Genomic DNA, 15836 nt, shown 5'->3' on the forward strand with positions numbered 1-15836 from the left:
GGGATCTCCTAGGGGTCTGTTCTGGGTCTGGTACTATTCTGTAATTTCATTAATTACTTGGACAGCAGAATGGAGAGTGTGTGTGAATAAAAATCTGAGTATCACATCAAGGTGAGAGGCGTCACAACCACTTTGGAGGACAGGATTACAATTCAAAATGACCTTGACAAATCAGAGAACTGGTCTGAAATCAACAAGATGAAATTCAATAAAGACAATGGCAAAGTACTACACTTAGGAAGGGGAAAAAAATCAAAATGCACAACTACAAAATGGGTAATAACTGGTTAGGCAGCACAACTGCTGAAAAGGATTGGGGGTTACAGTGGATCACAAATTGAATATCAGTCAACAGAGTGATGCAGTTGCAAAAAAGGCTAATACCATTCTGGGGTGTATTAACAGGAGTGTTGCATGTAAGATACAGGAGACAATTGTCCAACTTTACTCAGCACTGGTGAGGCCTCAGCCAGAATATTGTGTCCAGTTCTGGGTGACACTTTAAGAAAGATATGGACAAACTGAAGAGAATCCAGAGTTGAGCAACAAAAATGACAAAAGGTTTTAAAAAAACCAAAAACCACCAACATACCTATGAGAAAAAGTTGAAAAACTGGTCATATTTAGTCTTGAGAACAGAAGACTAACCGGGCACCGGATAACAGTCTTCAAAATATGTTAAGGACTGTTCTAAAAAGGATGGTGATTGATTATTCTCCATGTCCACTGAAGAAAGGACAAGAAGTAATCTGCAGCAAGGGAGATTTAGGTTAGATATTAAGAAAACCTATCTTAAAGGATAAACACTGGAATAGGGCTTCCAAGAAAGGTTGTGGAATCCCCATCATTGGAGGTTAAGAACAGGTTAGAGAAACCCCTTTCAGGGATGGTGTAGGTGGACTTCATCCTGCCTCATAAAAGGGGCTGGACTTGATGACCTCTTGAGGTCCCTTCCAGCCCTACACTTCTATGAGATGTCAATATGAGTATGCACATAGAAGATTAAGACATCCTATTGGAGCACCTTAGTTTGAAAATTAGGCTCAAAACATGATCCAGTGTTCAGCTGTTCACATGCAAGAACATAAAAATAAGTACGTCATTGCATAATTACTGAAACAATTGCTTGTGTGTCAAACATGCACACACTTGTGGGAACTCACAAAATAGTCAGGTAGGTTTCTCCTCCCACACTCTCAAAATGAAATTAAATCCAAAAAACCACAAAGCACATCAGTACAACAGTAAAGTTGAAAGTTTCAAACAAACAAGTTTGGAAGCTCAAAAATTAAGTTACAACAATCTTAATTCTGCCACAGTACAGAAAACATATAAAGTCACCTTTTAAAATTAGAATTTAAAGTAATACCTGGCCTTGAATCCCAATATGTGCTTTTCCAATCATTTCCCTTAAAACGGTGGTTCTCAAAGCCGGTCCGCCGCTTGTTCAGAGAAAGCCCCTGGCGGGTCGGACCAGTGTCTGCAGGTTCGGTCGAACGCGGCTCCCACTGGCCACGGTTTGCCGTAACAGGCCAATGGGAGCTGCGGGAAGGGCAGCCAGCGCACATCCCTCAGCCTACGCCGCTTCCTGCAGCCCCCATTGGCCTGGAGCGGTGAACCAGTTTCCCTGCATTTTATACCTTCAGCAAACAGTTGTCTCTGTTCACTCAGGGCTGGTCTACACTACCGTGGAACATGGAAAATTGTTGTGCCACCGCCACCATGGTAAATTGATCTAAACGTTATGGTACTTCATGATTAAGTCGACACAGCTAGATCCAGTTACCGCATTGTCTACACTGCGCTGTGTTGATGGGAAACGCTCTCCCACTGACTTCCCTTATGCTTCTCAGGGAGGTGGAGAACACAGATTGATGGAAGAATGCTCTCCCATCTAGTGCGTCTTCACCAGACCCGCTAAATTGACACGGCTGCATTGCACTGCTGATTTAGCCGGTAGTTTAGACATGGCCTCAGCCACCAGACAGGAGTGTGCGAGCTGTCCCTCGGCAAGAACTGTTCAGCAGCAGAGTGGCCTTCCCTACAGCTGGGGTCATATCCTCCTCCTTGAAGTCCTGCCCAGGGGTCTCTGCTCATCAGGCCAGGATTTCAGCCTCCCCCATACTTTATGTGGGTGTCTCAGTCATGCAGGGAGCCTCCTGCAGCACCACTGTCAGCACTGTCCTAACTCCAACCCTAGTCGTCTTGTAACTGCAAGTGTTAAAATCTTAAAAATAGAAAGATACCAATTGTCAAACTTACAAAATAAGAGTCAAATTCTGCCAAGCCTATTTATTAGTTACCTTTGTTAATATGTTTCAGAGTATTTTTGTGCAGCAGTCAGGCTAATGCTGTTGCCCAATCTAGCCATCTCTCATTTTATGATTCCCCATACCTACTACTCACCATTCCTTTAGAAAGGTAATTATTCACAAAATCTTTCCAAGTGATTTCTCTGCCAGAGTTCCTGAAGAAAAAGTAATATGTAACACTAGCCCAGAAAATGGAACTGCTCATGAAGTAAAACCGGAACTCTTTGTCATCCCATGGAAAGTCACCCTAGGACACAAGAAGAAAAAAAAAAAAAGAATTTTTTTGTCTCTCTAGAGCAGGGAGTGCAAGATTAAAGAACAGATATCACATGTGCATTTTCTGTTTGTTCCCAGGATTAAACAAGGAGTGCATCAAGCTAAACTGAATTAAGTTTGTCAAAATATTGTACTTTTTATATTTAAAAGACAAGGCTATGTCATTTCCCCAGCAATGCCTTTTATCAGAGGATCTTAAAAAGTAATTTATAAACAGTAAGAGGACACAGTAAATTTGAAAGCTAACCAATTAAAGAGTTTTCAGATATTTACTCCTGTCCCAAGTCCTCCTGACAACTTTTGTGGTTTTACAATCACTCCCCGCACCCCACCCGTTTTTTTTTTAAACCTTTCTCCTTCCATCACTGCTGTGTACAAGACCCACACAAACAAAAGGGGAAACTGATTGACCTATACAGGAGAAAGAAACTGTGATTATACAAAAAGTGCTGTTAGACAGAATAAAGAAACTGAAAAGAAAAATATTGTTTCTACCCTTAATTATTGCAATCCTTGGTGTTACATTTAATGGTGTCAAAAAATCCCAGAAAAGCTGTGTTCATGGCAACTGTATTTCTATGGCCAAAATGACTCGTGTTGCCTACATTCATTAAATGTACCAAACTTTATGAAAACTATCATCAGTTTGGTCTACTGGATCCATGTAGTGCCTTAAAAAAAAAAACAAAAAAAAACTGGCTCCCCTGACAATAATAAGTTTTTAAAGCCAATGATATACCCTCAAAGCTTCATTATAAATACACTAAGCACTTCTTCCAAAGAGTCAAAATCATATTCTTTCATTGGTTCACCACATAGTGTTTACACAAGGTAAGCCAATACTACAAAACAATGTATTTTAGAGTGAAGACCTTCTGTAATCTGGCCCACCATCCAGTGTCTTCTTTCTTGCCACCTCTTTTTCCACCTCCTCCTCCTCCTCCACTGTTGCTCCCAGGAGGTCGCTGGGCATTAGTCTGCTTTGCTTCTACCAAAAAAAAAAGACACATTAACAACATTTTCAAGTCCTACAGAAATCTCAGACTAACACAGGGATTTTCTGTTTAGAATATAAATAAAAAAAGCTTTTCTCAAGAACAAAACTAACCCGAAATGCACAATAGTTTACAAATGCATAGCATCTCAGAAATCAATTACAAAATATCATCTATTGAAGAATCACATTTTTCTCTTTTTGTCCCCCGACCAAACAAGAGTCACTTCTTAATCAACAGATGGCCACATCACATGACCATGATCAAAGCAGAGCCCCACTATTTGTATTCCATGACTCTTGGGAGGTTCTAAGACTTTAATACGCAATTCCCTAGATTTGGTCCCTCCAGAACATGGAGGTGTATTGGTTGGGCAATGTGGGGAAGATCATACCATCTCTGTCCCCATTTTGCAAAAAAATTGAGGACTTTTCCTGGGCTGTCAATCTGGTACCCATTACCAGCATTAAGCATCATATGACTAAAACCTGGATATCTAGGCCTATAGATCACTGTTTACTTCTTTCAATGTTCAGGAAGTGTTTAAAATAGAATCTGGAGTCTGGTTTGACATCCTAGTTGTAAGACAATGGAAAAGAATATGGGGATAGGAGTTCATGATCTCTGCACTGTGCCTTTGTGACTGCTCATTACCTTCCTCACAACAGGCTCTGATTACTGCCTATTTTCCTGTAATCAGACCCTTAATACATCACTATGACAACCAAATGGTCGCTATGGCCAATGGTTTCCCCATCTCCTGGCCTACACATACACCTGAGCAAAGGACTCTATGGGACTGACACTGCCAGTCTCTCTTTCAAGCAATAGCCTACACACAACTAGTGCCTGGTGCCCCACCCCCTGAACAGTGATTCTGTGGTTGCCTCCTGCACAAGGAACAGATGTTTTAACTTGCTCTGGGAAAGGCTCACAGATCTACATATATACATCACATGATTATGTCCATTAAAAGGGCACTGAACATGTATCTTAGAATACCAGGCTGGGAGGGGCATAAGAGGAAGCAAAAAGTAACTCCAAAGCCTATATGCCATATGAAAATGTAAAACTGGTTTTAATGTAGTCTGCAGTTTCAGAGCCAACATGGAGCACAGTTTCTGCAAACATCTAATATGAATATATCAGTGACACAGTAACAGCATTAATAAGTATCCTAAAGCAAAGCCTGAATTGGGAACAGCCTATTAGTACCTTTTGTTTCTCCAGCTGATCCTTTGGATTCATTAGTTTTCTTTCCATTAGGAAAATACTTTTCAAATCCTATTAAGAGAACACAATAAAAGTGCCTGATATACTTCTAGCCATTAGTTCTTTTATGAAGATTAATGGGGGTACTCAAATATAATAAGCATAAATATTATGCACTTATCACCCTGCATCATACAAGTCATTAGCGTCATCTCAGTGGTGGCTCTTTCCACAAGAATTCATTATAATGTTCAGCAGAAAATATTTAGACTGAAGATATTTACTTGTAAAAGAAAAATAAGTCATTTTTATGCTCTTATTAAATTAACATTGAGCCAAAGTCTAATTGCCCTACAAGTAAAGGAAAGAAAGGGTGTTTAATAAGGTACTGGAAAAAAAAGAGACCTAGAAAAAGTGCCAGTCAAGAATCTTGCCTTTTAACTACCAACCCTTTTTTCAATACTAACCCTCCAAATGGGGGTTGTGGAGGATTGAGGCTTCTAGTGAAAAAGCTAGCCAAAGATTCACCAACAGCATGAACATGTCCCTCTTCCTATCTATCAAGCACCACACATGTCATATTTAAATAATTGCACTATCAATGTCTAAAATAGATTATATATACACCATGTATCTGATAGATCTTTGTGTATAAAGATCCCAACTCGTGCAGGTAGAAAAATAAGCATTTATAGCACTATTTTATTAACAACTCAACAGAGCTTTCTACTCCATACATAAAGTTATAAATCAGGGATACGCAAATTTTGCTTAACTGAGCGATGCACTGGCAACTTTATCAGGAACCTGAAGATCAGTTTAAATTCTGTAAGATGGAGCAAACTGCAGTTACTCATCTTTAACAGGAGGTGCAGTCTGCTGACCCCAGTATTGCTCCATCTTGCTATCTGTGGCCATTTAATGCTGGAACCTGTTGTCTCTCAGAACAATAGGGCCAAATGAAACATGAGAGTGGTCCCCATTATTTCACTCACAACTGCTAAGTTATAATTACCTTTAGGAGGTTGGGAGAAGAGTCTTCTGTAAGCAGCAATTATGCTTGCCAAGACAGTACTTTTGTTAGTAGTCACTCTAGTGGTAACTTGTTCATGGAGCTGAAAGATGAAGTGCAAACACTATTAGGTAACAAGAAAGTGTTACAGATGTCTTAAATCAATCTCTTGAAAGATCTTTAGATGACACCAGTCATCAGATATTACACAGTATGTCAGAAGATTCTTTTTTCCACCTTAATATAGCAAGAATTGCTGTGGATATGAGCAGAGAACGAAAAAAATTAGGAGGAGAAAGGTGGAAATTAATCATCATATGGAATAGGCAAGTCTTTGTTACCTTTGTTGTACAAATCTAAGATTTTGCCAGCAATAGTGCAGATTGGGCAACAAGATGAAATGCACAAGACATTTCTTATAAATAATTACATATGGTACACAGTGCAGATATTTAGCTTTACATTTATGTTTCCTGTACAATCTCAGACATAGGATAATTTAGAGTATATTACTAAATGTATTTTTCACATCAGCTAATAGGTACTGGAAGTGTGGCACTGAGCCTGGTTGGGCAAGTGAGATCCTCACAGGTATGGCATGAGTTTCTATGAAAAAAAAAAATCCAGATTCTTTCTGTATAGGAAGGATCTGCTCAGAGGTCCAAGACAGAGGGGAATATTAGACAGTGCTTACACAGAGCTGAAAAGCCCATTTGAGAGAAAGAGAATCTTAAAGTAGATCTAAAGCTTTTATGTACATTAGTATCTATTTACAGCAGACTCACAACAAGTTCATATTATGCTAATTGAAGTACCTTCCTGGTTTGCAGGGTTCTAGATTTTAGAGTTTGGTGGAAAGGATAAATTTTAAACAGTTTTAACTGTTAAGATAAAATAAATTAAGTTAAATGACAAGTTAAAACTTAATGTTACTTGAATAATGGTCCTTAAAACTTTTAGAATATACTGAATAAAGTGTAGCATAATCTTACGGTAAGGTGGAGTTCCCTTTTTCTTCCAAAGAGAGACTATAAATTCTGAATATGATCCAAATTTACCTACTTCCTGGAGTTTACTTAAATTTTATGTTTTTTAGTTATTTAAGCTAAGCTTTCTCCTAAGAATGGCTGCTCAAAGGCTTCCCTGAGGAGACAATTATGCCCTAAATTCCCTCTAAGCTACATGGCCGCACAGCAGGCTATCAAGGGCCGCATAGGGGTGCAGCCACAGGGGCTTGGAGAGGAGAGAGATAGGGGGTGGGCAGGGTGGAAAATTGAGGTAGGGAGTGGGCAGGGCTCCCATGGCAGGGAGAGGCACCTCTCCCCCAACCCCAGCCCCGGAGCTGCTGCAGCGAGAGGGCTGGGGGGGGGGTGTCCTCTCTCCCACCGCAGCCCTGGGGCAGACTGCATTCCAAACCCCTCATCCCTGGCCCCACCCCAGAGCCCACACCCCCAGACAGAGCCCTCCCACCCACACCCCAAACCCCTCATCCCTGATCAGGATGGATAAAAATAATTTAAAAAAAATTGGATTTGTGATAAAAATGCTTTTTGAGGGAAAAACCCTATCTAAAGACAATTTTAATTAAGATACATTATAACTCAAAGATATCTCATCATGGAATAGGGATTATAAATTCTAATTCTATAGTATGAGACAATATATTTATGTAATGTTTAAGAAAAATTTTGTAAATGAGTTCCAATAGTTCATGGATTAGGGACCCAATCTTATGGGGTTCCAGGAGTTTCTGTATAGATTATTTAGGTTGATCTTTCTATCTATTCAATGGGACTCAGTGCTCAGTCTAGAAGATATCATCATAGATGCTTTGTTTTGCAGTTCTCAAACTGTGGATTTGTGTCTACAGAGATAACATTTTTGCTATTAACAGGCATGTTTTTAAATAAATAAATACATATACACATAGAGATGAGAAATAACAGACCTCAACCCTATTGTACCTCTGCAAATTTGTGTACACAGAGTCAATCCCTTACCTCTCTCTAAAAGTGCAGTTTCAAACAGTTCAATGAATAGAAGATTGCTGGGAGCAGAATAGATCTGGACAAGAAGAAGAATTCTGGAGATTAATGTGATAAGGGAGGGACAGGCAACAGAAACAAAAATGAAATTGTTTGAGCAGCATATTCCAGAAGTCTTGAGGTCTTTGCGAATGTAGCCTTCATTAAGATCTACCATACCATTCCCTCACTAGAAGGGAAAACTTATAATAGCAGCAGGCTGTAAAAGAGATGCAGTTTGGGAATATTTGAATGAAGTTCCTCTACCTATGGGTAAGACAGGCATGTGTGCAACAGTGCAACAAAGAAATGCAAGGCCCGGTTGCCCGAATGAAACAACATCATGGGGAGGAGGGATAGCTCAGTGGTTTGAGCACTGGCCTGCTAAACGCAGAGTTGTGAGTTCAATCCTTGAGGGAGCCATTTAGGGACCTGGGGCAAAAATCTGTCTGGGGAGTGATCCTGCTTTGAGCAGGTGGTTAGACTAGATGACCCCCTGAGGTCCCTTCCAACTCTGATAGTCTATGATTCTAAGTGTGGTGACCAGCCCTTTGTGCAGAAAGAAGTGGTTCGGGACTATTTAGAACAGCTGGATGAGCACAAATCCATGGGGCCGGATGCACTGCATCCGAGGGTGCTAAAGGAGTTGGCAGATGTGATTGCAGAGCCATTGGCCATTATCTTTGAAAACTCATGGCGATCGGGGAAGGTCCCAGATGACTGGAAAAAGGCTAACATAGTGCCAATCTTTAAAAAAAAAAGGAAAGAGGAGGATGCAGGGAACTACAGGCCAGCTGCCTCACCTCAGTCCTTGGAAAAATCATGGAGCAGGTCCTCAAGGAATTAATTCTGAAGCACTTAGAGGAGGGGAAAGTGATCAGGAACAGTCAGCATGGATTCACCAAGGGCAAGTCATGCCTGACTCACCTAATTGCCTTATATGATAAGGCAACTGGGTCTGTAATTGAGGGGAAAGTAGTGGATGTGTTATTCCTTGACTTTAGCAAAGCTTTTGATATGGTCTCCCACAGTATTCTTGCCGGCAAGTTAAAGAAGTATAGGCTGGATGAATGGACTACAAGGTGGACAGAAAGCTGGCTAGATCATCAGGCTCAATGGGTAGTGATCAATGGCTCCATGCCTAGTTGGCAGCCGGTTTCAAGCGGAGTGCCCCAAGGGTCAGTCCTGGGGCTGGTTTTGTTCAATATCTTCATTAACGATCTGGAGGATGGTGTGGACTGCACTCTCAGCAAGTTTGCAGATGACACTGAACTGGAGGAGTGGTAGATACGCTGGAGGGTAGGGTAAGGATACAGAGGGACGTGGCAATGTGGGCACCATGACACCCATTGGGGCATTTATGTGCGCCTGCCTAGTGCCCAGCAGGGGAGAGAATCCATTGCCCCACGCCTGCCAGGGACAGAGAACTCCTGGGCTGCACACTGCGGGGCGCCAGTGTTCTCTGTCCCTGGCAGGCACGGGGCCGCAGCTTCTCTCTGGCTTCGAGAAGCCATGACCCCATGTCTGCCAGGGACAGAGAACTCCGGGGCTGCTTGGAGCAGCAAAAAGCAGGGAGCAGGCCCTGGCCAGAGCCCAGCCGCTGGAGAGCCAGAGCATCGTCCCCTGTAGCCGAGCCCGGGCAGCGAGAGGAGCTCCCGGACCGGTGTGTGAGGAGCAGGGGAGGGAGGGAAGTGGGAGCCGGGAGGGGTCCTGCTACCGCCACTGCTCTGAATCTTCCCAGGGTGGTGCGGCATTTCACTGCCTGAGTGGGCTGTGCAGGGCGCTGCCAGTCTAGGAGTGGGGCATGGATCATCCTCGCGTGCTGATGGGGTGAGTGGCTGGGCAGCCCGAACTGCCCCCTCCTGCTCCCAGACACAGCCCGCTGTGCATCTCCCCCGCCTCAGCCCCGCACTGCTTGCCCCGGGCCCCCACAGTGCCAGGGGCGGGAAGAGGCAGAGGCTGGCTCCAAGTGGGGCAGCCAGGGATACTGCCCCACTAGGAAACCCCCGTGGCTCGGGCACCTGGGGGTCAGTGTCCATCCTCTCAGCTTTGCCTGCATGGGGCTGGGGAAGCAGCTGTCAGCACCTAGCCCTCTCAGCCCTTGCACCCCCAGTCCCGCTCACAGCCTCTTCACTTGTACCTCCCGCCATCGCTCCTTCGCCGAACCCTTTCCTCTTGTTCTCTCCCTTCACCCGCACCTCTCCCCTTGTACCCTCCCCCAGCCCTCTCCTCCCGCAACCCTCCTGATACCCCATCACACCCTGCTTCTCTGCCAGTGTAGAGCCCCCAAGCACCTCTACACCCGCTCCTCTGCCTGAACCCTCTTTACTAGATCCCCATCCCTTTCTGGGTACAAGGTTTGAGGGTTAGTCCCTATGCCTTCCATGTGCATTTGGGTGCATGTGGGGGAGGGCACTGGTGGTCGGGGAGAGCCCAGGGCTGAGGTGGGGGGCAGCCAACTTTTTTTTTGCTTGGGGTGGCAAAATAAATCACTTTAAAAACGTATAGTGTGTATCTTCTAAAAATGAAACCTACATCTATCTCTGAGTTGTGAAGAATATGTATTAAGGTTATAACAAACAACAAGAATGCACTTTTATGCAGAAAACCATGATTAAATCGAATCTTCCTGACTTGTGATTTAAATCAAACCTACCATGTCCCTGGTCCCACCCCAGAGCCCACATCCCCAGCCAGAGCCCTCACCCCCTGCACCTCAACCTCTGCCCCAGCTTTGAGCCCCATCCCACACACCAAACTCCTTAGTCCCACCCCCCACCACATCACCTCCATATTGGCACACACAAAATTCATTCCGCACATGGACGTAAAAAATTAGAGGGAACATTGCCTTGCCACTACTTCCCTCTATCTCAAAGGGACATTCAACCCTTTCATGCTCCTGGAGGGAACGGCTAGACGTGAATTAACCTGACATTGGGTGACTCAGCAGAAATAACTCTGCATCAGGTCTAGAATCTGACATCACTGTGAACCAGAACATGGGCTTTGCATATCTATGCAAGGTCCTATTATCTTCACTCTGAGTTTTCCTTCATAAGTGCAGCAATGTTATCAACATTTAGCAATTATGTTATTCTCAAAATATACTGGCTGTAAAACAGACTTTCTATCCTAAAGGTGAATCTAATATCAAAATAGAAGGAAGAAACTGATATGCTGCTTCACAGAATTCTATCGCGCCACCATAAATTGCATTTTTGATATTGTCTTTTGAAAGCTGCTGCCAATCTTGTCATTTTTTTAAAGGGTTTTAATTAAAGACTTTTTTGAACTAAGTTTTGGAATTAAGGGGAATTCATGTGAATGAGTGAATGCTCCTATCTCCTTGTTATTCACTTCTGATAGAGAGACAGGCAGGTGAAGGATTCTCAGTCTGCGGATGCCCTCCTTTCCATCTTTATTTTGTGTTGTCATACTTAGGGCCCTATGAAATCCGTTTTATTATTATGAATTTTTAGATTTATTGTTTTCTGATTTAGTTTTTTTCCATTTAAAAAATAATTAATTCCATCACCTCCAGCCCTGGGGCCGCAGTGAGGATACGTCTTTATTCTTTTGTATAGCGTTGGATTTAATTTTAGCGCTGGATTCCATGTTATTGTTTTGCTTCCGTGATTCCGTCCATGTTCTGGTTAACACAGATTTTATAAGGCTCTACATACTGCCCTCAGAATAAACCTTGGTACTAAATAGCCAAGAAAACCTTTCACTGAGAAAGTAAAGCATGCCAGGGTAAAACAGGTACTTTGTTGAGTAACTTATGTCTTAGGAGCCATCAACCAGCAGGGACAAGTACAAATGTGCAGCTGCAAGGGGCTCTAGGAAAAGAAATAAATCTGTATGGCTAACGAAGGGTTTAATGACAATAATCTACATGCATCTCAGAGGGTACGTCTTCACTACCGGCCGTATCGGCGGGTAGCAATCGAGTTCTCGGGGATCGACATATCGCGTCTCATCTAGACGCGATATATCGATCCCCGAACGCGCTCCTGTTGACTCCGAAATTCCACCAACGCGAACGGCGGTAGCAGAGTCGACAGGGGAAGCCGCGGACGTTGATCTCGCACCGTGAGGATGGTAGGTAACTCGATCTAAGATACTTCAACTTCAGCTACGCTATTCACGTAGCTGAAGTTGCGTATTTTAGATCGATCCCCCCCCTAGTGTAGACCAGCCCAGAGACAAGTGGTAAAAGAAGCAGCAGTGAAACTCAGAAGAAAACTATGTCTGAGAATTTTGCCTCACCTTCTCTTCTATATTACCTGTCTTCCTGCAACACCAAAAATTAATAAAGGTCTGTTAGGGAGAATATTTACTTTAGTCATGATCCAAATTCAGAGCAACTGAACAAAAAGCAAGAATATTCAGCAGCTTTTGCTCCATCTAATCAGGGAAAACAATCGTGTTCATACAGTTTAAGACTGGTTATGGGTGAACCAGGTTATAACCAGCATGAACAGGGCTAAACTGTGTTATGACTTGGTTGATCAGGAATATGCTATAGCATGGGGACAGACCAGAACAGAAGAGCTAGTACACTGTTGGATTTATCTCTGCAGATTACAAACTGTGCGGCTAAAATGTCTCTAATAGTGCCTCAGGTAAGATGCACAAAAGGAACAGTTACAAAATACATTTTATAAAGAAGAAAGTAAACGTTACTTTTATGCTACATACATTGAATCCCTAGACTAAGTCTTGATTAACTAAACCCATGTTTACATTGACTATAGACCTATGCCGAAGTTAATTAATTTAAAAAAATGCCTACAGTTTCTTTCTCCCCCACCTGCGTGATTTCAACAGTTATTAGAATTCCTATGTGAATTTATCTGCTTAATCTAAAAGCCAAGGCTACTCTATCAAGGAATATTACAGCCAAGATGTTACACATTCAAGCTAATAACTATAATGTCACAGAAATCCAGTTTTTGCACAGCATGCTGCTGTTCTTAGGTCAGCTGGAGCTGGGAATGCCAGAGTGACCTAAAATATGATATGATACTTTCAGGGCGTTTTAAAGGGGGAAAAGAAGAAAGAGTAAATGAAGCACGCTTGGCCTAAATGTTTAGACAGCATGATGGCAATTTCATGAACCATACAGGGGAACCCTGCCCAGCCTATCAATGCTGGGGATAAAACAGTTGCAATGACAAAGGAATTAGAAATAAATAAAAACAGGCAAGTAAATATTCTTCATTGCTGCAAGGAACCTTCATCTTAGGGAAAGAAAATGATACCTAATGAGCATTTTGTAACAAAGTTGATAAAACTCACAAATATAAAATAGTCCACAATGGAGAGGCAAAGAGAGCATACAGGTCAGGTTTACACCTGAGTTACATTAAGGGTGTGATGCAGCTCTACTCACTATTTAACAGTGTCAGACAAATACAAGATCCATAGCACTGAATAAATGCTGCCTTATGCTCAGTGTCCTTCAGAATCTTGTGCTGCAAAACAGAATAGCAGCATGGCTGGGTATTTAAAAAAAAAATCAGAACTTTTCACTTTACAAAAAAGAAAAGATGACAAGCCACTAAATCCTCGTAATTCTAATCCACAGAAAGTTACCAAGAACACAAAAGCAGCACAGAAAATCCCCAATATTTTCGATTACATCAACAGAAAATTCACCTTTCCCCAAAATCAAGAGGTTATCAATAAACAAAACACACTAGTACTAGTTATTCACTGCATGGCAAAAGCTTCAATAACGTTGTTTTTAAAATGTCCGAAACTGGTGGTTCCCAACCAGTAGTACATGCACCCCTGGGGCTACACAGAGGTCTTCCAGGGGATACATCAACTCATCTAGATACTTGTCTAGTTTTACGACACACTACATAAAAAGCACCAGCGAAGTCAGCACAAATTAAAATTTCATACGACTTGTTTATACTGCTCTGTATGCCATACACTGAAATGGAAATACAATATTTATATTCCAATTGATTTATTTTATAATTATATGGTAAAAATTAGAAGGTAAGCAATTTTTCAATAATAGTGTGCTGTGAAACTTCTGTATTTTTAGGTCTGATTTTTTAAGTAGTTTTTAAGTGAAGTGAAACTTGGGGGTATGCAAGACAAATCAGACTTGTGAAAGTGGTACAGTAGTCTGGAAAGGTTGAAAGCCACTGTCTTAAACTGAACAATGTAAATTGGACCCAGCTGACATCCTTTTAATTATCTGACAACCATCAGCTACTTCATAAGAGTGCTTAGAAAAAAAAGTAGAAGGTTTCTAATAAAGACTAATCCTTTGAAAATGCAGTATAACTAACTTACATAAAGGAAGGCACAGCAGACCAAAGTAACTTACATAAAGGAAGGCACAGCAGCTCATTACATATGGTTATCTCCACAGTTTACTTCAGTTTCTTGTAAATTATGCTCTCCACTGAAGATACTCTAGTTAAGATATTACACTTCTAATGTTCATCATCATGTATATATTTCACCTCTCTAATATAAGAATTCTTAAAAGGAAAACATACTACTTTGAATAAGAATAGACCCATTTATAATAGTAAGTGTTCAACTTCCTTAAAGATCAGTGGCATTGCCTACAAGAAGCCATTAAGAAAGACGTCCTGATAAAGTTAAGGCCTCACTAAAATCTGCACAAAGAAACTAAGAATTAAAACAAACTATGTCTAGAGATGGAGGTATATACTCTGGCTTTGAGACCTCATGCTGAAGTATCCCAAGCATTTCATTTACCTTTGCAGCAACAATGTGAACTATTCTCCCATCACATAGGAAACTGAGGTACAGAGACATTAAGGTCTTGACTTGCGAAAGGTCACATAGGATAGTGGTTCTCAACCAGGAGTACACATACCCCTGGGGGAACACAGAGGTCTTCCAGGGGATACATCAACTCATCTAGATATTTTCTTAGTTTTACAATAGGCTACATAAAAAGCACTGGTGACATCAGTACAAACTAAAATGTCATAGACAAGGACTTGCTAATACTACTCTATATGCTATACACTAAAATGTAAGTACAATATTTATATTCCAATTGATTTATTTTATAATTACATGGTAAAAATGAGAAAGTCAGCAATTTTTCAGTAACAGTGGGCTGTGACACCTTTGTATTGGAGCATAAGCTTTCATGGGTGAATACCCACTTCGTCAAAGCTAGTCTATAAGGTGCCACAGGACTCTTTGTCGCTTTTTACAGATCCAGACTAACAGGGCTACCCCTTCTGATACTTTGGATTTTTATGTCTTAGTTTGTGAGTGAGGTGAAACTTGGGGTTATGCAAGATGCATCAGACTCCTGACGCCCCGACTAACCAGCCGGGGGAGCGCCCAGCGCCCTCCTGGCCTTGACCTCCCCCCGCCTCGCTTTAACACCGATGCCCTGGAGACCGGCCTCCAGCTCCCGCTGGGCAGGGACACGTCGAGGGGCCGGGGCACCCTGCGGGCGCGATTTCAAAGCGAGCCGGGGGGTGCAGCCGGGGCCTGGGGCCGGGCCAGACGCCCGCGCGTTTCTGGCCGGGGGCGCTAGGGCCTACGCGGCGGGCCCCGGGTCTCCTCAGAGTAGCCCCCTGCGGAGCCGGGCCCCGGGCGCGGGCTAAGCGCTGGCCGCGGGGGGAGGGGGCGCCCGGGCACGATGGTCACCGGGAGAGCCAGGGCGGGTGACCCCGGCCCCACTCGCAGGCTCGGGAGCGATCGTCCCTCCCCCCGCGGACACTGACAGCGGCCGCCCTGGCGCCTCCCGCACCGCCGTGTCACTCACCTGCGCCGGCGCCGGCCCGGAGGGGCCCCGGCCCGAGAGCAGCTGCTGCAGCGTCAGGAGCCTGGGCAGGCCCCGGCGCCGGCAGCAGCCCCGCGACAGCAGCAGGCAGCGGTGCGCCATGGCCAAACGGCCGCCGCGAGACTCCGCTCTCCGGCCACAGACCCCGCCCCCGCCGCGGCGCGCGCATCACGTAACGTCGGGACGGGAAGGGGGTCACGT

At 43.3% G+C, this 15836-nt stretch overlaps 1 protein-coding gene across 2 annotated transcripts in view; it reads right to left on the reverse strand.

The window, feature by feature from the left end:
• Positions 1-15794, reverse strand: part of AFG3L2 (AFG3 like matrix AAA peptidase subunit 2) — a 46539-nt gene extending 30745 nt beyond the window's left edge. The window contains exons 1-5 of one of the 2 annotated variants that reach the window (XM_045003762.1): positions 15624-15794; positions 5811-5910; positions 4799-4867; positions 3461-3576; positions 2407-2559 (exon numbers count right to left, since the gene is read on the reverse strand). In XM_045003762.1, coding sequence (XP_044859697.1) covers positions 2407-2559; positions 3461-3576; positions 4799-4867; positions 5811-5910; positions 15624-15737 — 552 coding nt within the window. In that variant the 5' untranslated portion in view covers positions 15738-15794. Of the gene's footprint in view, positions 1-2406; positions 2560-3460; positions 3577-4798; positions 4868-5810; positions 5911-15617 lie in introns of both variants that reach the window. The other variant, XM_045003761.1, reaches the window with a different exon arrangement.
• Between the last annotated feature and the right edge of the window lie 42 nt (positions 15795-15836).

The sequence above is a fragment of the Mauremys mutica genome, chromosome 2 (genome assembly GCF_020497125.1).
Source record: "Mauremys mutica isolate MM-2020 ecotype Southern chromosome 2, ASM2049712v1, whole genome shotgun sequence".
In the NCBI taxonomy this organism is placed as follows: domain Eukaryota; kingdom Metazoa; phylum Chordata; order Testudines; family Geoemydidae; genus Mauremys; species Mauremys mutica.